Source organism: Amblyraja radiata, chromosome 1 (genome assembly GCF_010909765.2).
Source record: "Amblyraja radiata isolate CabotCenter1 chromosome 1, sAmbRad1.1.pri, whole genome shotgun sequence".
Classification (NCBI taxonomy): Eukaryota; Metazoa; Chordata; class Chondrichthyes; order Rajiformes; family Rajidae; genus Amblyraja; species Amblyraja radiata.
This window is the reverse complement of record NC_045956.1, coordinates 75,894,757-75,922,442: the sequence shown is the minus strand read 5'-3', so window position 1 is coordinate 75,922,442 and position 27,686 is coordinate 75,894,757. Positions and strand designations below refer to the sequence as shown.

The 27,686-nt window shown below is 42.3% G+C and overlaps 1 protein-coding gene across 7 annotated transcripts in view; it reads left to right on the top strand.

Annotated features, from left to right (window-relative positions):
* Nucleotides 1-27,101, top strand: part of ccdc158 (coiled-coil domain containing 158) — a 97,885-nt gene extending 70,784 nt beyond the window's left edge. For 2 of the 7 annotated variants that reach the window (XM_033024691.1, XM_033024731.1), the window contains 10 exons: nucleotides 1,574-1,732; nucleotides 4,824-4,916; nucleotides 9,545-9,664; nucleotides 10,266-10,349; nucleotides 16,251-16,411; nucleotides 17,258-17,314; nucleotides 18,693-18,757; nucleotides 25,564-25,776; nucleotides 26,608-26,709; nucleotides 26,938-27,101. In XM_033024691.1, coding sequence (XP_032880582.1) covers nucleotides 1,574-1,732; nucleotides 4,824-4,916; nucleotides 9,545-9,664; nucleotides 10,266-10,349; nucleotides 16,251-16,411; nucleotides 17,258-17,314; nucleotides 18,693-18,757; nucleotides 25,564-25,776; nucleotides 26,608-26,709; nucleotides 26,938-27,014 — 1,131 coding nt within the window. In that variant the 3' untranslated portion in view covers nucleotides 27,015-27,101. The remainder of the gene's footprint in view (nucleotides 1-1,573; nucleotides 1,733-4,823; nucleotides 4,917-9,544; nucleotides 9,665-10,265; nucleotides 10,350-16,250; nucleotides 16,412-17,257; nucleotides 17,315-18,692; nucleotides 18,758-25,563; nucleotides 25,777-26,607; nucleotides 26,710-26,937) is intronic. The other 5 variants (XM_033024724.1, XM_033024700.1, XM_033024714.1 and 2 more) reach the window with 4 other exon arrangements.
* Nucleotides 27,102-27,686: the final 585 nt, after the last annotated feature.

Sequence of the window (27,686 nt, the reverse complement as noted above, 5' to 3'; positions counted from 1 at the left end):
CGAAAAGTCACATGGACTGAGCTCTGGCAGGCTGAACCACAGCGCATCAAGTTCCTGGTCCAGGCAGTGTATGATGTCCTGCCCAGCCCATCGAACCTCTTCATCTGGGGCAAAGCGGAATCTCCAGATTGCCCGCAATGCTCAGGCAAGGGGACGTTGGAACACATCCTGAGCTGTTGCCCAAAGTCTCTTGTGCAGGGCCGGTACACATGGCGTCACGACCAGGTTCTCAAACCCATTGCAGAAGCCATCAGCATGGGAATCAGCAGCTGCAGACGAGAACGCCCCACCACCCAGATGATCACCTTCGTGAAGGCCGGAGTGCAGCTGCCAAGAACCACAGCAGCCAGGTATCAGTCAGGAATCCTGGCGACTGCGCAGGACTGGCAGCTTTCCGTAGACCTGGTGAAACAGCTGAAGTTTCCACAGCACAATGCCACGACCACCCTGAGGCCAGATATCCTCCTGGTCTCAGAGGCAACCAAAAACATCGTCTTGTTGGAACTGACAGTGCCGTGGGAGGACCGTCTGGAGGAGGCCCACGAGAGGAAGATGACCAAGTATGAAGAGCTGGCCATAGACTGCCGTAAGCAGGGCTGGAAGGCAAGGTGTATGCCCATCGAGGTTGGCTGCAGAGGTTTTGCAGGGCAATCGCTCTACAAAGCCTTGAATGCACTGGGCATCAACGGAGTGGCAAGGAGAAGGGCCATCAAGAACACCACAGAGGCAGCAGAGAAGGCATCAAGATGGCTCTGGATCAGGAGAAGAGGTCCATGGGGAGGAGCGATTGCCACCTGAACACAAGTCGTGGTCTGATCAACCACAGCTGGGTCGCCTGGGTGAGGGTGTCTGATGTTGAAAGACCCGAAACACCCAATGACCCTAGGTTACATCACTGATGATGTGTTCAGGAGCATCTATCGATGTATTTGTACCAATGGATTTTCCACTCACCAAATGGCCAGTGCTCTAAATCGCATGATTGTTTCCTAGTCATGCGACAGCACTGCTGGCCCAAGAAATATTGTTTATTGCAGTGTTGCACAATTAGACTCATCCTTCTTGTATCAAACTTCCAGTCAATGTACTTTATGTATTCTTTCATATTGAATATTCTATTTAAAATTATATATTATTGCTGTTGAAACAATGGAGCTGAAATTTCAAGTTTCATTGAATCGTTGTGATTTATTTCAGCACCAAAGGAGGCCAATGGTGTCAGAGCAATCTGGTTATTCCTATTCTCCAGCTCCCTCACTGCACCCTTTTACAGCCTCCATGGTTTATCCAGCTTCCTTTTGAAAGTAGTAATTGAACGTGCTAGCACAACCTTGTCAAGGCAATGAATTCTGGATCATGACTACTTGCTAACTGAAAAGCCTTTTTCTCTATGTCACCCCTACTTTTCCCTGGTTCTGGACCTTCTGCCAATGGGTATAATTTATCTTACTTTCTATCTTACTTCCCCTTCTCCTGTCCCCTGCACTCGCACTCGCACACACACATGCATCTGCATGCACTCATTCACTCACTCACACACTCACACTTTTTAACCTGGTTTTACATTCGATAGGAGAAATGCTACCTAAAAGAGGAGAAAGTACGTCTGACTAAGGAACTTGCTTGCATCGTATCGGAGAGAAATAAAATTGCTGGAGAGCTCGACAGTGTGAAGTCTCAGGAAAAATCTTTGAGGGACAAACTGATGAGGTTGGAGTCAGCATTGGAAAAGGTAATTGATCTTACTTTATTTTTTTCCCCTTCATTATTTGGGGTAAACCTCGTATTTGTTTTAATCGACCATGTCAGTGCTAGGGATAGTAATTCTTAAACCAACTTTGCCGCCTTATGTCTGCAGTTGAGTTATGAGTTCCCAAACATTCACAGGCTGACAGGTAGAGCAGGCATTTGTACCATTGGGATTGTCCTCGATCTGAGTTAACTCAATGAACCACGCATCTCTACTCCACATTTTACTGAAGACAGTAAATATGCATCAACAGAAATTGTAAAAGCTTTTACTGTCAGTTTTAATAGTACATAGTAAGAAACAAACGTTATAACTTAGAGTAGGAGAAAAGGAAATAAGAGGTACCAGATATATCAAGCAACCTTCCTGTTGACCTTCCTCTTGGCTTCTGTTTGTTTATTCCTTTATTGTTATGATTAATCAGATTAGTGAACCCTTTCTGAAGACTCCTGTATGCTGGCGTTTTGCCTTTCTTTATTTTGGAAATATTACTTTTGATATTTTTATTGACAGTGCTTCATTCAGTTAATACTACACATTAGTTCAGTTTTAACCTTTTATTATCATTTCTAAGTTTTATTATTGCTGCTTATGGGTAGGGGAAATTATATATAGTGACATTTACAAATTAAGAACACAAGAAACCTGCAGGTGTGCTTTATTCTTCTGTGTCATAGAGTGATACAGTGTGGAAACAGACCCTTCGGCCCAACTTGCCCACACCGGTCAACATGTCCCAGCTACACTAGTCCCACCTGCCCACGTTTGGTCAATATCCCTCCAAACCTGTCCTATCCATGTATCTCTCTAACTGTTTTTTAAATGTTAGGATAGTCCCAGCCTCAACTTCGTCCTCTGGCAGCTTGTTCCATACACCCACCTGTGTGAAAAAGTTACCCTTCGGATTCCTATTAAATCTTTTCCCCTTCACCTTAAACCTATGTCCTCTGATCCTTGATTCACCTACTCTGGGTAAGAGACTCTGTGCAGTAAAGTGCAGCAGATGCTGGTTTAAATTGAAGGTAGACATAAAATGCTGGAGTAACTCAGCGGGACAGGCAGCATCTCTGGAGAGACGGAATGGGTGACGTTTCGGGTCGAGACCCTTCTTTTCTCTGTGAATCTACCCGATCTATTTCTCTCATGATTTTATACACCTTAATGTCCTTATGTTTATTCTGTGTATAGTAAAACACAAAGTGTTGGAGTAACTCAGGAGTCAGGCAGCATCTGTGGAGGAAATGGACAGGCAACGTTTTGGGTTGCGATCCATCATTGGAACTGACCCAAAACGTTGTCTGTCTAATCCCTCCATAGAGGCTGCCTGACCCACTGAGTTACTCCAGCATTTTGTGTCTACCTTCAATTTAAACTCAATTTTACTCAAGATTCCAGCATCTGCAGTTTCATGTGTCTCCATTTTGTGTACAGTTGTTTGGGTAGAGCCATAGAGACATACAGCATAGAAATAGGCTCCATCGGCCCAACCTGACCATGCCAACCAAGATGCCTCCTGACTATGTTTGGTCCATGTCCATCTAAACCATTCCTATCTATGTACCTGTCCAAATGTATTTTAAATGTTATTATAGTATCTACTTCAATTACATCTGCTAGCAGCTGATTCCATATCCCCACCATCCTCTGCGTCAAAAATTTGCCTCTTGGCTTCCTATTAAACGTTTCCCCTCACTCATTCAATCTTTTTCCTCTGGTTCCTGATTCCAAACTTTGTGTAAATGACTCGGTTGCATTCACTTGTTTTAGTCTCTTCCTGATTTTATACACCTCTTTAATATCACCCTTCATCTTCCTGTGCTCCAAGGAATATAGTCCTACCCTGTCCAACCTCTCCCTAGATCTCAGGCCCTTAAGTACTGGCAACATCCTTGTAAATCTTCTCTGTACCCTTTCCACCTTAACAACATCCTTTCTAGGCCAGGTTGATTAAAACTGACCACAGTATTCCAAATACAGCCTCACCAATGTCTTGTACAACTGTAACTATAACATCCCAACTTCAATACTCAGCACTCTGACTGATGAAGGTAAATGTACTGAAAGCCTCCTTGACCACACTATCTGCCTGTGACGCCACTTTCAAGGAACTATGTGTCTGCACTCATAGATCCCTCTGCTCTATCACACTCCCCAGGGCCCTACCATTCACTGTGAATGTCCTGCCCTGGTTTGTGTTCCCAAAATGCAACACCACCTCACACTTATCTGCATTAAACGCCATTCACCATTACTTAGGCCATTTGCCCAACGGATCAAGATTCTGTTGTAATTTTTGATAACCAGTCATATGTTGCAGTATTGGCTGTTACTCCACTAGCATTCTTTTGTTTAACCTTTGGGTCTGTACCCAATTATGGAATCCTGTCACGCGACTGTGATTTAAAGCTGATTTTGTTTTTTGTCTTTCTAGTTCATTGAATTCTTGTCTTCTTGCCATCCTGATCCATAGATTTTGCTGAGGGCCATAGGTTGCTTCATGGTCAGGGTAACTGACAGATCCTTGCCAAGTTGGGGGAATTTATGGAATAAGATGGGAAATCATGCAAGATATAATTAGTTTAGTTTAGTTTATGGTCACATGTTCCGAGGTACAGTGAAAAGCTTTTGTTGCATGCTAACCAGTCAGCAGAAAGACAAAAGATGATTACAATCGAGCCATCCACAGTGTACAGATAGATACATGATAGAGGAAATAACGTGAATAATGTGGGAAATGCCCCCTGTGTTGTATGTGGAGTTTAATGCTGAGGGAGGGAGGTAAATATAAACGTTAATGGGAGTGAGTTGCTGAGGACTTGATTAGCAAGATGTATATGCATCTTTCTGGAATTGCAGGTTAGACATCCCTGCTATAACAAAATGTTTTTTAGTAATTGAAAAATGTAGAGAAACATATTTTTGATTTATAAAGCATCTAAACTATGCAATAGTCCAGTTTATAATTGCTGTTAAATTGGGGGAAATATTGATAATTTGTACAAAAAAACATATCAAGAGCAATGATAAATTTGGCTGATAAATTTAGTATGCTTGTGGTTTCCATGTAAAACAGGCCTGCCTTCGGTTTTCTGATTGTCAATCGGTTATTCAGCGTCAGGAACAAGACTTCATGCGTATAAAACTACAACATGCTTTGGAAGTAAAGGTATGGCTCGTTTACCCAATATTTGAATTTTCTTCGAGACTTTACTTCCAACATATCATTCTGCAACTGATCTGTTGAACCTGAGAATCTGAATGATTTTACATCTATCAGAGGTAGTATACTTTGAGACTGTTATTCAGTAGAAGATGAAGGTGGTTTACATAAGTGAGGTGAAGGAGGAGGGCTGAGAGGAAGAGGCAATGGGCATGGGGCTTGTATGAATAATCCCACCCATACACCTGTGCGTGCATGTGCAAGAGAGAAGAGGGATCCATGTACATGTCTAAGAATGTAAATATCCATATAGCAGATTCTAGTCCCCAGGTGTTTCATACCCCTTGACATCTAGCAAGACTCTGCCATATTCTTGTGGTTGCTGGTGTGCAACCAACATCCCACCTGAAAATATAATTATGGATAGGTTATCTTCCACTCCTCAGAATGAAGTTCAGGATCTTCATGGACAAGCCCAACATGTCGTTCTGCTGTCACAGATATTAACATCCCTGCCTTGAGAGAGACACAACAGGCAAGAGAACCCCGGGTCTTTTCATCCGGAGCTTGAGGAATCTCGGTGAGAGCGGAGAAAGGTGCACACCATGTCCCGCTCTCTCTTTTCCCATAAAAACTCAACCGTTTGCTTACTCGTATTTTACAGTTCTGTCCAATATCTTGGCCACTAACCACGTTTCCCATTGTGGTTTGTTGCACTTTTGATCAGTAAATTAAAATTAATTAATAGATGTTGTCACTAGTAGATGCCTGGAGGTAAATGTTTGGGGTTATAATATTGTAATTTCCTTATTTAGTATGAATATATCCAGAAGGGATCTATCATTCAATTCAATGATTCAGACTAACTAATACAGATGGGGCAGCACATTGGCTCAGAGGTAAAGTTGCTCCCTCACAGAGACCTGGGTTTATTCCTGAACTCTGGTGCTGTTTGTACAGAGTTTGTATGATTGCGTAGGTTTTCTCTGGATGCTCTGGTTTGCTCCCACATTCCAAAGACATGCAGATTTTTAGGTTTTGGTAGTGTGTAGGATAGAACTACAATACAGGGGTTGATTGTTGGTCGGCGTGGACTTGGTGGTCCGAAAGGCCTGTTTCCACACAGTATCTAAACTACGCCTGAATTAAACCAAACTAGCAGATGGAAATAAACGTAACAATGAGGAACTATTCTAACAGGGGCAGCATCCAATCATCTTGTGTCTGGGGTCAGCAGGGATGGCAGATTTGGTGCGAGTCAACCATCTCAGCGATCTGCTTACTGTCATGGTGTGGTTCAGAACTGGTGTGGAAGCAAGCTTAGAGGTTACATTCAGTAGGTACACAAAATTGCTGGGGAAACTCAGCGGGTGCAGCAGCATCTATGGAGCGAAGGAAATAGGCGACGTTTCGGGCCGAAACCCTTCTTCAGGTTACATTCAGTGTTGTGTCTGGTAAGCTCATGGTGGAATTTAAAATATTCATGAAGGAAAAACAGGTTGTAGATTCCACTGAAAGGTGGAGTTTTTTAAGAGAATGTACACATTTTACATACTACATGTAAGGGATTTTCTAATAAAAATAAGCATTAAGATTTGCTTTTGAACATTTGTGCGGCTTATTCATGACACTGACACAGTGCCAGACAGAATGTTTACTGTCAGCCAATATTTCCGCTGTGTCCACTGTCAACTAAATTCTCCATAATCCCTTCCAGAAAATGTCAGTCACAAAATTTGAGGTCTTGAAACTTGAAGGGAACTTTAACTGTCCATTTCTCTCCACAGAACTGTCCATTTGCCTCCTGACCTGTTGAATTCTACCAGCAGTTTATTTTTTTGCTTGAGGTTCCTGTATCTGCAGTCCCTTGTGTCTCGATTTTTAAAAGATTGCTGTTAATAAACGTAATTTCTGAATTTGCAAGATAGGACAAGACAGGATATAAAATGTTTACCAATGGTTTACTCAGGCTGTGAGGAAATCATCTTCTATCAAAAGCAAGTAATGCTGTGTTGATGGACTACTTTTGGAAAGGTTAAGAATGGAATGGAAAGCGATGAGACAAAAATAGACATAGACAGCATACTGCATGCTCATTCCAGTCCTGCTGAGACTTTGAGATTGCACTCGAAAAAGATGCAAAATGTAGACTGCTCTGTTAGAATGTGGCTTTGCATGATTGCTATGTAGAGCAATTTTACTTCTCAACGCCGACCTTCCTCAGGTGACCTTTTTAACTGAATGAAGTTAAATAATTGTTCACTGGGACGTGATAGCTGGGGTTATGTTAGCTTCTAATTAGTAAAGGACTACTGTAACCTTTTAATTGAGAATGAATGTTTGCTGCAATTTGTTAGAAATTTGAACAGCATGCTGGGAATGAGAATGCTTCATGTTCTTTGTGCCATTCATGAAGGAATCCAATGAGTGGGCTAGTTAAAGGTTTTCTGACAAACCAGCAGAGTAGTGTTGGATGAGGAGAATGAAAGGGAGGCTTGGTGGTGCAGTGGTAAAGTTGCTGCCAGAGACACGGGTTCGATCCTGACTATAGGTGCTGTCTGTGTGGAGTTTGTATGTTCTACCCGTAACCTGCGTGGGTTTTCTCCGGGTGTTCCGGTATTCTCCCACAATCCAAAGACGTCCAGGTTTGTAAGTTACTTGGCTTGCTATAATTGTGTATTGTCTCTAGTGTGTGTAGGATAGTGTTAGTGTATGGGGATCGCTGGTCGGCGCGGACTCGGTGGGCGGAAGGCCCTGTCTCCATCCGCATTGTATCTAAACTAAAAACGGTTTGGGGATGTCTGTGAAGGGAGATTAACTTTGATAGCGTAATGATTAAACTGCAATCAGGTTGGAGAACCTTTCCTTCTCATCCTAGATGTAACCCTAAACAGAACGAGCCTGAGTGTAATTTGTTATGTTGTGACATGAACTGGGATGGACTTGTATTGCAAAACATGTGCTGCAATCCTTCAAACTGAACATTATCAATATGCTATCCTAAGCTGAACCTTGCTATGGCTGTGACACAAATTCTAAATTAAATTGAGATCATATTATCATGATTTAATAAGACACCAGAATTTCACTTACACTTAAGTTTGCAATTTTCATTAATTTGGATAATTTAGCTCATTAAATAATAAATGGCACATCAAGCTTCTCTCCTTGATACATTTCAGTTATGAGCCATGTGTTAAATATATTTAATCTAAGCAATGTTTGGTTGCTGCTGGTGATCTAGCTGTGTCTGAACATTTTTATTTGAGTTGGTTTATATGGGACATGTTGAGCCACGCAGAAACTGTTAATACAGATGTGAATAACAACATAGAATCATAGAGTGATACAATGAGGAAACAGGCCCTTCGGCCCAACTCGCCAGCACCGGCTAACAATGTCCCAGCTACCCTAGTCCGACTTGCCTCCGCTTGGTCCTTAACCTTCCAAACCTGTCCCATCCATGTACCCGTCCAACTGTTTCTTAAACAATGGGATAGTCCCAGCCTCAACTACCTCCTCTGGCAGCTTGTTCCATACACCCACCACCCTCTGTGTGGAAAAGGTTACCCCTCGGATTCCCATTAAATCTTTTCCCCTTCACCTTGAACCTATGTCCTCTGGTCCTCAATTCCCCTACTCTGGGTAAAAGACTCTGTGCATCTACCCGATCTATTCCTCATGATTTTGTATACCTCTATAAGATCTCCCCTCATCCTCCTGCGCTCCATGGAATAGAGACCCAGCCTACTCAACCTCTCCCTTTAGCTCACACCCTCTAGTCCTGGCAACATCCTCGTAAATCTTTTCTGAACCCTTTCAAGTTTAACAATATCTTTCCTATAACATGGTGTCCGAAACTGAACACAATATTCTAAATGCGATCTCAGCAATGTCTTATACAACTGCAACATGACCTCCCATCTTCTATACTCAATACGCTGACTGATGAAGGCCCAAGTGCCAAAAGCCTTTTTGACCACCTTATCTACCTGCGACTCGACCTTCAAGGAAACATGCACTTGTACTCCTAGATCCCTCTGCTCTACAATACTACCCAGAGGCCTACCATTTACAGTGTAGGTCCTGCCCTTGTCCGACGTCCCAAAATGCAACACCTCACACTTCTCTGTATTAAATTCCACCAACCATTCCTCAGTGGTGAGTTTTTGAAGTAGCTATGCGACGAGAAATTATTGACCAAAGATAAGTCAATTTGTCATTTTGCAATTCAGAAGGTAAATTGCCTTAAAATGTTGTGTGCAGCTTCCAATGGAGAAGCTGTTCTATGTTACTCTTTGCTGTTTAGTTTTTAATTATTCATAAACTGAATAAGGGGGGTGGGGTGTCAAATGGGATAGTTGTGAATTTGTGGAATTCCCTGCCACAGAGGGCAGTGGAGGCCAAATCACTGGATGGATTGAAAAGAGAGTTAGATAGAGCTCTAGTAGATTCAAGGGATATGGGGAGAAGGCAGGCACGGGTTATTGATTGGGGATGATCAGCCATGATCACAATGAATGGCGGTGCTGGCTCAAAGGGCCGAATGGCCTCCTCCTGCACCTATATTTTACAATATATTAGTAATGATGGGTATGCCATCTACAATTCTGTCTAATATATTTGTTTTCAAGGAGCTCCAAGGTCCAAATTTTGGTTCTACTACCTGTCCATATCCAAATCCTAGAGGCTATTCCCCTCCCACCTGTGTTAATCCATCACCTTCCCGGACTTCACCAGGATACCTTTCCAATGTAAGTGCTCATCCTTGCTAATACAAGTAATCAATACAACTTTATTTTTCAGTATTCAATTGTGCTTCATATTGTTTCATTTGTTTTTGGGGGTGCCCTGTGTTATTTTGTCTGTTCATGATGGACCAGTCAAATGAAGGCAACCATTTAAAGGCTCAAGCTCCTTTGACTGAAAAAAGAGTAATGCCCCGTCCCACTTAGGAAACCTGAACGGAAACCTCTGGAGACTTTGCGCCCCACCCAAGGTTTCCGTATGGTTCATGGAGGTTTTAGTCAGTCTCCTTAATGGTCGAAAGTGGTTTCCGCTTCTTCTATGTTCCGGCGATTATTTCAAAAATTTCAAAACCGGCCGCGACTGAAAATAGGTTGCCGTTTTAAAAATCGGTAATTTTTTAGTCGAAGCCGGTTGCGATGCTAGTTGAAGGTGGTTGCCGGAGGTTGCAGTTAGTGGAAGGTAAGACCTCCCTGGTGGAATAAAACTGGTTACAAAATTAACACACAGATTCCTTGTTTCAATGAGCATTGTGTGAATTAATCTCTGTTCTATTAAAGATTGATCATTAACTCCTGAAGTACTTTTACAACATGGGTTTCCTTCCAGGATCACACCTGCCCGAGGATCGACAACAAGCTTAACAATACTTGTGAGGAACTTGGAGCTTTCCCAGCTGGTTGTTCTTCAAAAGTATGAATACTTTTTATTTTAATTGTTAAAAAGATTGTATTAGTAAAAAAGGTCACCAAATCAAAAAAAATAGTCAGAGACGTTCCAAAATTGGTCTTGGTACATTTTAACTAAAAATTGATAATCAAAAGTGGTGTTGTCTAAAAAGACCACTATAGTGATTGTCAGCGGGTGAGGCAGCATCTATGGAGCGAAGGAAATAGGCAACATCTTCGGGCCGAAACCCTTCTTCAGACTGGCGGCGCGGCTCTGGCTGCAGCGGCTCTCCGGCAGTCCTGTTTGTTTTGTGTTTTTTGTGTTGTTTATTTTTGTTTTGGTTAGTCTAGTTTTGGTTTTTAGTTTCTGTTTTGGGGGGGGGGGGGGTTGAAACGGGGCTTGCTGTCTCTCCCTGCGGGGGAATGCGACTTTTTTGTCGTATTCCCCTTCTCTGCCTCCGTCTGCGCTGAGGCCTAATGGCGGAGCTGGCAACCTCGAGGCTCAGGAGGCAGAGCCCGCCAGGACTCGCACTGGGCTCGCTCCCGTGAGGATGGCCCGGCTTGGGGCTGGAACAGGGCTTCCGTGAGGGACTGTGACGCTCCCGTGAGGACGGCCGGCCCGAGGAAGGAACGGTGCTCCCGTCGGAGTGGCCGAGCTCGGGGAGGTACGGCGTTCCCAGCCCGAGGGAGGAGCGGCGCCCAGTCGGGGCGGCCTGGCGCGAGGCTGAGACGGTAACGGCACTCACGTGAGGGCGATCCGGCTCGGGGCTGGAACGGTGCTCCGGTGGCTGGGACGGTGTACTGGCGGTGGTGGCCTGAGTCCGGGGTTCGGCCGCGGGCCAGCGGCTGCGTCAGCAGGACTGGTGGGCGGCAGCTTCGACCACCCCGGGGCGCGGTGATTGAGCCGCGGGACAGTTGTAACATCGCCCGGGGGGTATCGCCTCAGCGCAGAGGGAGAAGAGGAGGGAAGAGACTGGAGACCAAAGACTTTTGCCTCCATCACAGTGAGGAGATGTTGGGTGGACTCACTGTGGTGGATGTTAATATGTGTTTATTGTTGTTTTTTATTGTATTGTATTGTATGTATGACTGCTTCAATTTCGTTCAGACTTCGGTCTGAATGACAATAAAGGCTATCTAATCTAAAAACAAAATTAAAAAAAAAGTGTTGCCTATTTCCTTCGCTCCATAGATGCTGCCTCACCCGCTGAGTTTACTACCTGTCACTGGACTTCACTCGACTGACTTGCCTGACTTCTCAAGAAGTACTGCTCAATGCGATTTCCCTGCACTCCCTCTAACAAGCACTTTTTCTTTCCCTGATGTATTCTGAGGCCCTTTGCTGTTGTTAGTTTCTGCCAACCACAAGAACAGACCTGGTGCTTTTTTCCCTCTACCACTGAGCCACTGTCCTTCATTGATGCGCTAATCCTACTCGTAGTCTTTTCTCATGTCAAGTCAAGTCAAGAGAGTTTATTGTCATGTGTCCCAGATAGGACAATTAAATTCTTGCTTGCTGCAGCACAACAGAATATTGTAAGCAAAAATACAGAACAGTTCAGTTCAATATACACATAAATAAACAGATAAAGTGCAATAGGCTGTTACAGTTCAGAGTCTGTTTGTTGGCGAGTTTAATAGCCTGATGGCTGTGGGGAAGCAGCTGTTCCTGAACCTGGATGTAACAGATCTCAGGCTATCAGATATCAGGATGTTATTTGTAGATTTTAGTTCTGCATTTAATACTATCATCCCCAGCAGAATGGTGGACAAACTGTCTGATCTAGGTGTTAATGCAGACACATGTGGATGGATTAAGGACTTTTTAACAGACCGCCCACAGACTGTCAGGATGGGGTCCAATTACTCCCCAGTCCTGACGCTTAGCACAGGTGCGCCACAAGGATGTGTGCTGAGTCCAATCTTGTATACAATATACATTTACGACTGTATACCAACACACAGTACAAACAGGATCATCAAGTTTGCGGACGACACGACTGTGGTGGGACTGATAAACAACGATGACAAGTCTGCCTACAGGGATGAAGTCCAAAAACTGACTGTCTGGTGTACCAAAAACAACCTGGTACTAAACCCATCAAAGACAAAAGAACTTGTCGTTGACTTCAGGAGGAAGAGGAGAGAGGAACCTGCTCCCTTATACATCAAAGGAGACATGGTGGAGAGAGTCAACAACTTTAGGTTCCTGGGAATAAACATCTCCCAGGACCTCAAATGGCAAATGAACACCGTCACTCTCTTGAAGAAGTCTCAATCAGCGGCTGTATTTCCTGAGGTCTCTACGGAGAGCTAACGTCTCACAGCCGCTGCTGCTGTCCTTCTATCGATGTGCCGTGGAAAGTATCCTCACCTACGGAATCCTGGTGTGGTTTGCCAGCTGTACTGTGGCTGAGAGGAGGGCGCTGCAGGGAATTATAAAAACTGCGCAGCGCATTACAAACGCTAACCTGCCCTCCTTGGATGACATATACAAGGCCCGATGCTTGCGCAGGGCCATAAATATCAAGAAGGACACATCCCACCCTGCCAACCACCTTTTTACTCTGCTGCCCTCTGGGAGGCGACTCGGGTCTCTGAAGGCTCGCACCGGTAGACTAAAAAATAGTTTCTACCCATGTGCGGTAAAAGACCTTAACTCCAATAGTGAACACTGGGAAGCAAGAAGTAACTTCGAGGAATACCGCTAAATTCTTTTAAACTTTTAAAAAAATGTATCTATTATTTTACTATTAACTGTACATATGTGTATTGGTTGTTGTGTTGTATTTCTTTTAACGGAGGAGAAGCAAATGGAATTTCGTTGCTCAGTTTTGTGCAATGACAATAAACATATTCTATTCTATTCTGTACCTTCTGCCCGATAGTAGCAGAGCGATGAGTGTGTGGCCAGGATGGTGTGGGTCCTTGATGATGTTGGCTGCCTTTTTGAGGCAGCTACTGTGATAGATCCCTTCGATGGTGGGTAGGTCAGAGCCGATGATGGACTGGGCAGTGTTTACAACTTTCTGCATCCTTTTCTGCTCCTGGATGCTCAGGTTGCCGAACCAAGCCATGATGCAGCCAGTCAGCATGCTCTCTACTGTGCACCTGTAGAAGTTCGAGAGAGTCCTCTTTGACATACCGACTCTCCGTAGTCTTCTCAGGAAGTAGAGGCGCTGATGTGCTTTCTTTATGATTGCATCAGTGTGCTGGGACCAGGAAAGATCTTCGGAAATGTGCACGCCCAGGAATTTGAAGTTCTTGACCCTTTCCACCATCGTCCCGTTGATGTAAACGGGATTGAGGGTCCCCATCCTGCCCCATTAAAAAAAACAAATCCTGTAGATGCAAGTATATCATTGGGATTATCAAGTGGGCACCTGGAATATTCGTAGAAAACCACAGTTCACAGGATATCATTACCCCTGTCACTGATGAGGAGGGAACAAGTGCTGTAGAGGGGGATGTAGGTGGTGGTGAGGTTAATCTGCCAGTCAGGAAGATGAACGGTGGGCTGAAACCGAGTTAAATGGCCGAGGGCAAGCGAAAGGAAGGAATGGGAAACTGTTAATATAGATTTGGTAAAGGTGTTAGAGAGTCTGAAAGGGACAAGTTAGATAAGATGAGAGAGTTTATTCACCAATATTGTGCAGACAGGTTTGGTGTTATTGAGAAAAAGAAAGTGCAGCTCTACAGGTGGTTAGATCTGGACAAGAGAGAGAAATCAAGAGATTTGTGAAGGAGAGGAGAAAGCAGTGGAGAAAGGCTACAGTTGATGAGAAGAGTTAAGAAATTGGTTAGAATATTAAGGAGGGCAGAACACCTTAGGAAGAAGAGAAAGAAGATGGAGCAAGATGGGTCTGCATTTTATAGGGATCCATTTAAATTTGTTAAAAGAATGTTTAGTCAGGAAAAAAGTGGAAAACTCAAAGCTTCAAAGGAAGAGTTAGAGGAATCTGTAAAAAGGACATACTCGGATTCAGAAAAGAAAAGGGGAATGGGTTTCCCACCAGATATACCACCCTTAAGAGAGATAGAGTATGTTAGATGTTTTGCCACCAAAGTGGAAGGAAGTGGAAGCAGTAGTAAGGCGTGCAAAGGCTTCTTCGGCCTCAGGGCCAAATGGAGTCCCTTACCGGGTATATAAAAATGCACCTGATGTGCTTAGATTCTTGTGGAGACTCTTGCGTATAGTTTGGGAGAAGCAGGCCATACCAAGGGTTTGGCGTAGAGCAGGGGGAATTTTTGTTCCCAAGGAGAGAGAGTCTTCAGAGTTAAGTCAGTTTAGGCCTATATGTCTCCTAAATGTAGGAGGCAAGATTTTCTTCAGCATAATGGCACAGAGGGTGCGTTATATAGAAAGGAACAGGTTAATAGATACCGCAGTGCAGAAAGCAGGAATCCCAGGTTTCGCAGGTTGCTGAGAACATATTAGTGTAATGTGGCACCAGATTTAGACAGCCAAGCTCGAGAGTTGCATGTAGTGTTTTGAACCTGCCAAATGCATTTGGATCTGTGCCACATAGTCTTATTTAGAGTGCTTTTGATTTCTTTAAAGTTACAGGATCAATAGTAAATTTAGTGAAAGCATATTTCCAAGATGTCCGCATATGTTTTAGACCACAGACTTTAGGACAGCGTGGCAGGGACTAGAGATGGGCATTATGGCAGGAAGTAGAGGTGCTGATGTGCTTTCTTTATGATTGCATCAGTGTGCTGGGACCAGGAAATATCTTCGGAAATGTGCACGCCCAGGAATTTGAAGTTCTTGACCCTTTCCACCATCGACCCGTTGATATAAACGGGTTTGTGGGTCCACATCCTACCCCTTCCAAAGTCCACAATCAGTTCCTTGGTTTTGCTGGTGTTGTGGGCCAGGTTATTGTGTTGGCACCATTTGGTCAATCGGTCGATCTCACTTCTATACTCTGACTCGGCCCCATCAGTGATTCGTCTCACAACAACAGTGGTGTCGTCGGCGAACTTGATGATGGAGTTCACACTATGTCCGGCTACGCAGTCATAAGTATAGAGTGAGTTTTCTGTTCCGTGGTCTGTAGCCGGGTAATCCACCTGTGAGTCATTTTACGCCCCAGCTCTCACAGACTCAAGGATTATTGTTCTTTTATTTGTCGTAGCTTTTTAGGGGTGCAGTGAGACTTTACAATCTACTTCTCTGCTGCAAAGAGGTGCTAACCCAAAGCAGCTCCAGTGGGGTATATTCCCTCCTGTCAGTTGTCTTTCCAAGCTGTTACATGGACTTTCCCTGGTTGTCAGCTGCTCTGTTCACAACAGTCACTAGCTGGGCTGGATGTAAAATTCCAATTAAAACACAAAGAACTTGTTCTATAACTCCAGGATAAGTGCTCAACTAAGAAAACCAAACCCAAAACCAAAGTATTATCTAACCAAATACGCCAACTTACAATAAATGACTCCATATTTTTAAAAAAAACATTCACCGCCATATTAATTAGCTCTTTATAAAAATTGTTAAAAATCCTGTAGATTCAAGTATATCATTGGGGTTATCAAGAGTAATCAATCAAACAACAAGTTGAATGCCCAGTTGTTTTTGAAGGAGAATGTAAACACAAAAAACATCACTTGATAAAATTGGATCCCACTTTCACCTTCACCACAGGGATGGTAAATAATTGAGTAAATTCTTGATGTAAAACGCAATCCACTTCCATTACCTTCTATGTAAATGGTCATCAGGTGGCTCCTGTAGCTAGCTAATGTTCCAACTCAGGGGTTTATTGTCCAAACCATGAAGATAAAGGTTATTTCTATTTCCTCTCCCTAATTCAAAGTTTAAAACAAATTCAGGTTGCATATTATCATTCACTTTAGACTTTTTTTATTCGCCTCACAAAATCAGCCCCGTTTTGACTTGTTTCCTTTTGTGTGTGAATTTCAGGCACCTTCAAGAACCTGTTGTCTTCAAGAGGATTTGAACCCTCACCTGACCAATATTTTAATGGACCTTAAGAATACTGTCTGTGATGGGTGCAACAGATCAACCAACATAAATTACAATGAATGTGAGGGAGAACAAAGATCCAGGAACATGCATGCAGTGTAAGATATAAACACTGGGTACATTTTCATTTATTCTTGCGGTTATCAAACCTCTTGTTTCCTGTAGTTGTTAAAATGTAATTGCTGACCTTATACCCTACTCCAACCGTGATTCAATGACCTACCCAAATTAACATTTTATTCCCGTCATGTGCATCTTGGGCCTCATCATTTATAGTTGAGCTGCAAAAAAGCTCAGTTCCAGTGTAACATTGCAATGTTTTCTATTAATGAACAATGCCCTGCTTCTAGAATCGTCCTGGGTTTTCTAATGTCTTAAGTAATGAATATTCACAAGTTCACAAGTTATAGGGTTAGAAGTAGGCCATTCAGCTCGGATCTATTCCGCCATTCAATCATGGCTGATAATCCCATTTTCCTGCCTTCTCCCCATAGCCCTTGACATCCGTTCGAATCATGAATTTGTCTATCCCTGCCTTAAAAATATCCACTGACAACCTCCACCGCCCTCTGTGGCAATAAATTCCACAAATTAACTACCCTCTGACTAAAGAGGTTCCTCCTAAGCTCCTTTCTAAAAGAGCGCCCTTTAATTCTGAGGCTATGACTTCTGGTCCTAGACTCTCCCACCAGTGAAAACATGCTTTCCACATCCACTCTATCTGTGCCTTTCATTATTCTGTAAGTTTCAATGAGGTCCCCCCTCAACCTTCTAAACTCCAGCGAGTAGAGGCTCAATGCTGTCAAACGCTCATCATATGCTAACCCACTCATTCCTGGAATCATTCTTGTAGACCTCCTCTGGGCCCTCTCCATATTGATAGATATTAAATTACAATGGTATGTATTTTGTCAGATTACTTTTATTCTTGTTTTCATTTTTAGTGACGACTTGGATACAGATGTCTGTAGGGAACGAGGAAACCAAGACTCTCTCTTTAGGTTTGAAAATATCACTGTTTTAATTATAAGGTAGACAAAAATGCTGGAGAAACTCAGGGGGTGAGGCAGCATCTATGGAGCGAAGGAACAGGCTGAAGAAGGGTCTCAACCCGAAATGTCATCTGTTCCTTTGCTCCATAAATGCTGCCTCACCCGCTGAGTTTCTCCAGCATTTTTGTTTACCTTCAATTTTTCCAGCATCTGCAGTTCTTTCTTAAACTGTTTTAATTATGATTTTTAAATATATTTTTCTTACTGTGTTTTTGTTCATAAACACACTGTTAGGAAAACAAATGAAAATTTATGTTCTGCCTTAAGTAATAGTAAAAAGATTCAATACAGATCAAACGCTCCAAATTACTAAAATGAATTGCTTTTTGAAAAAACTAATTTCATTGAAGTTTGAATTATTTAATACAACCTTTGAGTTCACATATATAGTAACATTGAGTTCTCTCTAACATGATTCATTGGGAGAAAGAATTAACATGTTGGTTAATATTCTTAATTTGTATGAAAATCTAGTACACAATTGTGTAAAATATTATTGTTTAGTTTATTGTCACATGTACCGAGGTTCAGTGAAAAGTTTATGTTGCATGCTAACCAGTCAGCAGAAAGACAATACGTGGTTACAATCGATCCATTTACATTGTATAGATATATAATAAGGGAATAACATTTAGTGCAAGGTAAAGCCAGCAAAGTCCAATCAAGGGTAGTGCGAGGGGCACCAAAAAAGTAGATAGTAGTTCAGCACTGCTCTCTGATTATGGTAGGATGATTCATTTTCCTGATAACACCTGGGAAGATACTGGGATCAGAAAAGTAATATACTTTTATGCTAAATATTTACTGCCCACAAACCTTTCATAATAACCAGAGCATAGATAAATTTAGACTTTACGCAAACTGCTCCCATTCCCTTTCTCTTTTAAAGAGGCGTAATTTCCTACTTCCTCACACAGTGCAAGGCACATGTGTTAGATCAAACAGGAGAAAGTTTTAGATTGCATGATGCCATAGTTGTGTAGAATGACAATTGAAAAGGAAACATTCTCAGTTTACATCAACAATACATTTCAATGCTGCTCCATGGCTTCAGCGACATGACCATCACTCAGTATCTTACACATGGTTAGGTCAAGGATCATGAGAGCCATAGAAAAGTTTTAAAATCCTTATAAATGTCTTTCATTCCCAAATAATTATTCTAAAACTTTGAAATGTAGTAGATGCATGTGCGTAAATGTGCTTTGTGTTCTGATAAAATATGAGGACAGGTGTGAATAGCTGCTATCATTAACTGTCATGCAATTGCTACTAAATCTGTGTATGTTGCTTGCTACATGGAATGCTCTGTGCATTTCTTCTGCAGGGAACAACTAACGTGTACTTCAGATGTGAAAGATCCTTTCAATATTGACAATTTAACTTGCAGTGGTGAGTTTAACATTATAGCTGTCATCTCCATCTCTGTTGGCATTTCACTAATAGCTTGTGTTTTGCTATTGTTAGCATGCTTAATTTATGTGGGACTCCATTATACATTTCCACAGCAAATTGATGCAAATCTCGTTAATTGTTAATCAGCAAAATATTTTAGTATTAAGTATGTACAGTCCACAATCCATCGTACTGAGTATTAATTTACGGGAAAAAATGGTTAAAATTCTCAACAATCCTATGACTTCTTTTGAACTAAGATTATGAATAACAGCAATTCAGAGTTGCTGCTATGTTAGAATCCTATTCTGACTTGAAACTGAACTGAGAATCATTCAACATATTATTTTTACAGAAACAGATGGTAGATGGTCACCCTGTCACTTTGGGCTACAATAACCCAGGTCGTCAGTAAAAGGGCATTATCTAATAATCCGTTGTGCTACCAGGCGCATGCGCAAATTGGAAATTCTGCCATTAACATAAACAGTGAGGAATTTGTGCCCGAATTTCCAACATGTGTTCACTTTGCAAGTGCTTTCCTGGCTGGTGCAAGTACTTTAAAATAAATTCTATCATTAAATTGTAAGGTGGTTTCACATGACAATGGAGGTGCTTTGGTTTCAGTGTATTGGCAATGTGCAAAACTTTCTTTCCTCCTGTCGTACTTTAAATAACTGAACCAAGTTAAGGTAGCAACAGTATTTTTCAATTGAGTTTAACCTCAACAAAACCGCACCGTTCAAAAAGTCCCCCAACCTCTTCATTTAACTCAAACCTAGTAGGTGGGTTGCTTATTATGAATTGTAATTATTCTGTTGAGGTGATTTCAGTAGTTGGAACCCTTCTGCTTATTCTGAGGATGGGGCCCAACCCACACAATTATGCTGAACTATACCAAAATGAACCAATTATGCTGAACAAGCCCTGGAACAATACCATCAAAGATCCTTATGAAAGATTCTGAGGATCAGCAGGGAAGCCAAACGCACCAACATCAGCGTTTTGGAGGAAGCCAACATGACCAGCATCACCACCACAATAATACAGCACCAACTTCGATGGACTGGCCATGTAATCCGCATGTCCAACACACGTCTCCCTAAACAAATCCTGTACTCTCAATTGAAGAAAGGACGGCGAGCCCAAGGTGGGCCAAAGAAACGCTTCAAGGACAACAACAAGAACAGTCTGAAGAAATTCCACATCACATCGAGCAACTGGGGGAACATTGCACTGGACAGGCGCTCCTGGAGCAAATCCGTGCAGGAAGGAGCTGCACGTCACGAAATGCAACTACGCCATGTCGCAGAGACTAAGCGACAACACCGTTAGGAGAGAGAGAAGGGGGCTCGACGGCTACCAACCACCGCCAGTCTCCACTGCCCACGTTGCACCAAGGTGTGTGGATCGCGGATTGGCCTCTAGAGACATCTGCAGATACACAAGTAGACGACCCTATGGAGAGGAGAGGACAGTCATACTCGTGTTGAGTGACCGCCGATGATGATGATGATATGGATTCCTTGGTGGTTGGCATTTCCCAATTATTTCCATTCCATTTTGTGCATCTTCTTTGACCCCTCCTCTCCAAAGCTTTACTTTGTCCTTGTCTTCTCATATCACGGCTGAGCACCTGAACAAAACCCCAGTCTGACCTGACAACTTGTGTTGGAGTTGGGTGTCGTAAAATTAAAAGGCTGGTTTTGGATTGGACCATGACAGGTTAGATCGCCGTTAAAAACATTGCGTAGAAACGGTGCAGAGAAGAGTCACAGCCTACCAACTCATACGGAGTACTGACTGACTTTTTACAGTAGCTCTCTTTTGCTTAACCCACTGCCTAATCACCATACTCTTGTAGGCAGCCCGAATGGTAATAGTTGCATACCTCAGTGACTGATATTGCACAAACTGGGAATGCCCTATTTTGCATGCTTTGTGCCATCTCTGGATCGAAATGACTGCTTGTCTCAGCTCTGTAGCATACCCTTGATCGGTAACCACGGTATGCAGCTTGCAGAGTGACTACAGCCACCTTTTGCATCAAGAAATGTTTTCTTGTAATGCACATCATTAAGAATTACTTAATATGGCGTGCTGCCTTGATTTTCTCAACCAATTCTCTGGCTTTGATCCCGCAGTAGAAGGCCTGAATACAAACCACTGCTTTTCTCAAACTATTATAATGTCTCACTTGGACATCTCTTATCTGGCAAGCTCGGTATTGTTGCTGTACCGCAATGGCAGACTAGCATAGTTTCTTGAAATACTGACGTTGTTTATGCATCTGATAATAAGTCTGTATGACCTTGGCATATTTGTGCATGCACCGCAATTGCTTTCCTCGGCAGGCAGCCTGAAGCAGCACAACGCTTCTGTGTACCTTCATGTAAGTTTTGCGATCACTTTCCATTTGAAGGTTTGCCCTATAATGGGTCTGTACTATTATAGCTGCTAATCTCATTGCCCTGTATGGATGGTATACCCCATGCATTCTAAATGCTGCTTGTATTACCGTTGCTGCCTTCTGTTTGTTCCGGTTCTCTCTCCGTACCTTCATACCCTTGAATGCAGCTTGAATAGTTAGGGTTGCCCTCTGGATGGCAATGTCCCTTTTCATTTGACTTTTGTCCCTTTGCCTTTGACCTCTTGCACTTGGCACTTGACTTGTGTCACTTTGCCCTTGACTTTTGTCCTTTGAGGGTCTCCCTGCCCTCTTTAGTTCAGGCTCCTTGCCTCAGGATGCCTTTGGAGGTTTTGGCGAGAAATGAGCCATTAATGCCTCCTTACACTCCTCGTACGTTTTATCCGTGGGCTTTGCTGGCCGCAGTAACGTACATAAGGTGTGATAACCCTCTCTTCCTTAGCCTAATATGAACCATGCTCGCTTCTTCTCCTCTGCAGTGATATCATTGGAAATGAACGGCCTCCAAGACTTCAGTCCATTTCTCAAAATTACACCCAGAATCTAACTGGGGCAACTTTCCTACCATTTGAATAGCCATGTTACCTGTTGCTATTCAGGTGCCCTATATTCTGTTCTCTCATTGTGTTTTCTGCCCTGGACTTAATCTTTTTACATTCTAAGAGATTATCCAGCCCACCGACTATTACTTAATCTTATAATAATAGATTTATACTAATAACCAACATTTCAGGTTAATAGTCAACTAGAACATTTTAAACCATATTCCTGCTATGCACACAGATTTACTATTAATAACAGTGAGCAATGCATTACATCCAAACCGTCCTGCTTTTACTGTGAAGGAATAGTGACCAATGCATTACATTCAACCAGTGCTTTTATTGTGAAGGATTTCACCGGTCCAGCTTGTCGGCCTATGGACTCTGGTGCATCCTCGACCTCTCGGATTCTCCAGAGGTTCTCCCAAGGACACTGTTGCTGCTGGCCACTCCGGTTCTCCGCTGCTACTTTCGCTGGCTTCACCGGGCCGGGCCTCACCTTTACCTTTAAATACTGCTGGCCACCCGTTGCTGTTGCCTCCGCTGTCTCAATGACTTGCCTGCCAAGTCGACTCCCGCTGTTCCGCTCACTTGCCTGCTGTTTCCCGTGGATGCCCTGCGGAAGGTACGTTTCTGGCTCCCCGCTGCTCCGCCCGTCGAGGCTCCACAGCGCGGCCTTACTCTGCTGGGCCCCGCTGCTCGGCTCGTCGCTGACTCCACGGCCCGCCTGGCTGCTTGGCTGGTCGGGACTGTGCCCCGCCGTCGGGGGCTGGCCAAGCACTGTGTCCCGCTTCTTTCACGGGGCCGGGTCTGCTTCCCTCTCGCGGTCGGCTTTCCCACTCGGCCGGACCGCTTCTCTTGTGCGGCCGGACCCTCTTTTCTGCTCACGGTCGCGCTGACTCTGCTCCCGACCAGGCTTTCTCTGCTTTCCCCCCCCCCCCCACTGGGCTGACTCTGCTCCCAGCTGGGCTGTAGACTCGGCTTTCGTCGGTGGCTTCTCCAGACCTGTCTGTGGCCTACACGGTACCATCGCTCCTAGCTTCCAGCTGCGCTCGGTGACCCTTACTGCTCTGCTTGTCTTCCCTGCGCTCTTGCTTCCCTGCGCTCTTGCTTCCCTGCGCTCTTGCTTCCCGTTCCGACCTTTTTTCTCTTTGGCGCCAATTCAAAACCATTTGGTGCCAAATCTTTTTGCTTGGTGCTGTTCCACTTTGTTTCCAAATACAAACCTCTATTTTAACTTGTTTTCTTTTTTTCTTGGCTTTCATTCTTCTCTTCTTTGTTTTTTTATCCTCGTCGCAAATTGTTGCATATTTGGGTGCTTGGAACAGACTTATAATAACACGCGGGCACGGGAGTACACTAACAAGCTTCTTTATTCCAGGACGCCACCTTGAGTCTCCCTCGAGTCTCCCCCGCGCTTGCGGACTTGCACAAGAAATTCTAATTATATCACATACCAAACACTCCTCCCCCTTTAAATTGGAGGCAGGTAACACCATTTCTATTACATACCTAACATACATCTTTGTATCTGCCTTGCTATCCTCAGAAGTCATCAAGCCACAGTTTATAACATTACACCTGTTTATGCTGCTATAGATTCTTCCATACTGGACATAGTCTTTTGTTATTTAAGAGTAAAGTGGTTTATAAAAACAAGATAAGCATATGAAATCTCCCCCAATCTCACATCGGCTTCATGAATGGAATTGTAACATGGCATTTAGTATTTGTACAACATACCTTATCGACATTTCATATGGAATTTTACAGGAAACAACCAGGTATTTACACCTCGGTTGAATGGCAGACAGTGTATCCCGTGTTTAAATTTGGTAACAAATTGTAATATTTTACTTTTGTTTAAGGAAATTGTTTGATTTGAATAAATGTAAAATTATTTAAGATGAACCAGTAAATAAACCAGGTTTTACCGGTCTCTTCAATTTTACAAGAGTCCTAATTTGCAATGATTTTTGCTCAGTATTTAGAAAGGTCATGAAGCTGCCAGCTTGAATATTAGATTGTGACGGTGGCAAGCATTGTACTGTATGGTCAAGCCCAAGCAATTCCATTGGCCTCCAAAAAATAAAGGTTTAAGGAGCAGACAAGATGTCACGGTGACTTTTTGAATGATGGGGCAGGTTTTAGAGCATTTGGCCTGCTATTCCATATATCAGTCTCGGCATATTCAAAGAAAATATTCTGGCATTGAGGTCGTATAATATCAAAAATAAACTGGCTAATTGATCAGAAATAATTGTGTACTCACTAAATTAGATTTGCAATATAGGTTCTTGAGATCGTGAAGAACAACATCTGTGCAAATTCTGAGTCTCTTTAGTTTCGAAATTTAGATAAATTTATCGTCATATATACCAGGATGTAATAAAATTCCTTGTATCAAATAAAGAGTATACTTAAATATGTATAGAAATACTCCGACCAATATAACAGAATCCAAGTAGTGCAGAAGAATACTAAAGTACCATAATGGAATAACCAAATAAGGCAGAGTTAAAGGCAAACGTAAGGGCTGCCCTTCCAACCACGAAATGGAAATAATCCCAGTATTTCACTTAACTGAATAGAAATAAAATTGCGCCATTGAGTTGGAGTAAAATGAGATTTATTTTTGCCAATTATAAGTCTCATACAGTTCAAATAACACATTATATAATTAAGAGCAAAGCACAAGATCAGTGTTCATTGTTAAATTAAGAGGAAATAAATTCTCAGTATACAAAAAATATTCAGGACTGGGATCTAAATGTAGATGGGTCGGTTCGTAAGTTTGCAGACGACACCTGAATTGGTGGAGTGGTGGACTGTGAGGAAGATGCAATATATATATATCTTTATACTGTTATTGGTTGAGGGGAAACCTGATTTTTTTTTTTTTATGAAATTAAGAGGCATAGATAGGATAGACAGTCAGAACCTTTTTCCACCAGGGTGGAAATATCAAAGATTAGAGGGTGTAGATTTATGATGAGAGGTGCAAAGTTTAAAGGATATGTGTGCAGCAATTTTGTTTTAATTAGAGTGGTAGGTGCCTGGAATGGGATGTCAGTAGTGGTGGTCAAGGCAGATCTGATAGTGGCATTTCAGAGGCTTTTAGATAGGTACATAAACATGCTGCAAATGGAGGGATATAGATCATGTGCAGGCGGATGAGAATAGCTTACCTTTGCCTCCTGTTTGGCACAACAGGCCCTTCGGCCCAATTTCCAGGCTAACCAAGTTGCATTCTGAATTAGTCCCATTTACCATTTGGCCCATGTCCCTCTAAACCTTTCATTTCTATATACTTCTCTTAATATCTTTCAAACATTATTATTGTACCTACCTCTACAGCTTGACTGGCAGCTCATTCTATATACCATACTTGACAGTTTGATTACAAGCACTTACCGCATCACTGTTGATATAAACCATCAGAGAGCCAGTTTTGTAGAACACTTTCAAAAAATGCATTTCTATACTCAATAGCTGCAGGAAAACTGCCGAAGATGCATGTTACAAATTATTTTCTGCCTCACAGTGCCAGTGGCCCAGATTTGGTCCAGACCCTAGGTACTTTGTGTGGAGTTTGCACATTCTCCCTGTGACCGCATAGGTTTCTTTTGGGTTCTCCATTTTCTTCATATATGTCCCAACAATGTGTGGGTACTTCAATATTTAATCTTGGATGAAGAGTCATTTTGTAACAAGGGTCACAGAGTACTGATGTGTTGTGTATTCAATTATAGCAATGCCAAACATTGATCTAATTTCATTCAATTAATTTTAATAATCAGAAAACTAATGTTTAATTTAATAACACTCTCCAGCAGATCACTCATCACAGATAGGTGGTCCATGTTACACCACCTGCAAGTGGGAACCATTGCCAGAGAGATCTCCAGTATCTTCCTTGCTAACTGGCTCTATATCTCAGGGTGAGCATGGAAGAGAAACCTCAGCCTTTAGCGAGTTGTGCGATTCAAGGATCAGCTACATTCCTGCACAATACGTGGAAAATGAACCTCGCTTCCAAAATAATGGTAAGAGCATTGGTGTTAAATAGCATTGCAGTCCAAGTTGGCTGAGCTCTGTCCTATTTCGTAACTTACTTGCATTAACATTCTCATCATGGAGCTCACCTCTTCATACCTTACCCTCAAACAGTAAAACGCCACCCATTACAAATGTATACCTTTAACCACCTGGACATATAATTCCTTCCTTTAACTTTTAAATCCTCTATATTGAAAAGCTAATAGATGTTTCTAATATTCTCAAATGAATATTTAGGTGTGCTCATTTTTGATTTGCTTCAAAACAAGAATTTGTCCAGTTAATCTAATGGGAAAATGAATCAAAGATAGCCACAAAATAGGCATGGTGGACCGTGGGTGGGATGGGGTGGAGGGGGGGAAATGACTGTATGCGAGAAAAGGCCAGAACAAATCAGGACTGGCAATAGATTACCCCAGGAAGGGTGGCTGGGGAAGGGGTGATAATTAGAGGGTTGTTGTTTAATTTGAAGTTTAGAGCTAAGTGGATTTGTTCTAAAACATTGCTGGCAATGTCAGTGGGGAGGGGGGGGGGATAAAACGCTTTAACCTATTATCTTAAGTGGAAATTTAAAAACAATCAAATCCCACATGTGCAGATATCCTGCAATAGTGTCATCTGAAAATGAAAAATACATAAGTTACTGGTTCAAGAGATCAGCGAGTCATGGATGAGATGAATGATCTTAATTTTGGAAAATCATTTTAGAATTAATCTACAATTGATCACAATTCCAATTTACTGAAAAACAATATTAGAGAACCCTTCACATTCGGGAACAATGAGGTGATAATTGTATTTTGAATTTCTCCCATCAGGCGGTGAACAGACTGATGTCGCGGGGCAGGCTTGCAAAAAACTACAGAACAAACTGGATGGTCTGCAAAACCTGGTGGAAGATCTTCAGCTGAAGAATCATGGTATAAATACTTGCCACTTGCTCAGATTTCAAAATATTGAAATTATTATTTTGTATATTTCTCCATTAAGGAGAGCACATGATCTGTTAAATGTTATTAAAAAATTCTGGTGTATGCTTTCAATGCAGAAAATAGATTTGAAATATGTTTTTTTCCAGCATTTCATTCATTAGTACAACCAATATAATTAATACAAGCTATTACAAATGTAAACCATTTGATTTGCAGAAATGTCCTCTATGATCAGAAGCCAAGAGAAGAGGATAAAGAGAGTAAAAGACAGAGAGAAAATGTTAAAGAAGTGACATCCAGTTTCTGCATTTTATTGCTACGATGTATGGCTTTTGGCTCGGTGCAGTACAAAAATAAAATCTGCTGCTATTTAAGATCTTGTGAAATAAATTATGTCTATTCACTTGAAAATAGTTAAATGTTAGCACTAGAGATTAAAAGCCAAATGCCTATGTTTTGTATTAAATTGTTAGTTTCCATGCTCAATTTATTGTGTATAGGATAAAGTCTCCCATTGGAGGACCAAGACGGATTGGAGTGGGTAAAAATGACAAATATTTAATATACAAATTATTTCTACATGCACTACAGATAGTTATAGACATACAATTAACAAATCGGTATAAAAGCAAGACAAGTGAATAATTTGTTTCATTGTATTAACCAACCAAGGAGCTAATATAATTGAAGTAAATGTAATAATTTTTGCACTAAAAGCTTGTTTACCTTACAGCAGCTAGTTCACTGCTTAACACTTCTTTAATTGTAGCCCTTCACTATTACAGTGCGTAAGCAGGCTGGCATGTTATTCCACCACTGCTGGCAAAGTCACGGAACAATAGGCTATCGGTCGTTATGCAGGGATATGGGGAAAAGGGCTGAACATAGGTTACTGTAAAGGTGTCGGCTTCTGTCGTTATAGATGACAGAATAACATTGGTATCAGGTACTAAAGGACCATTTTA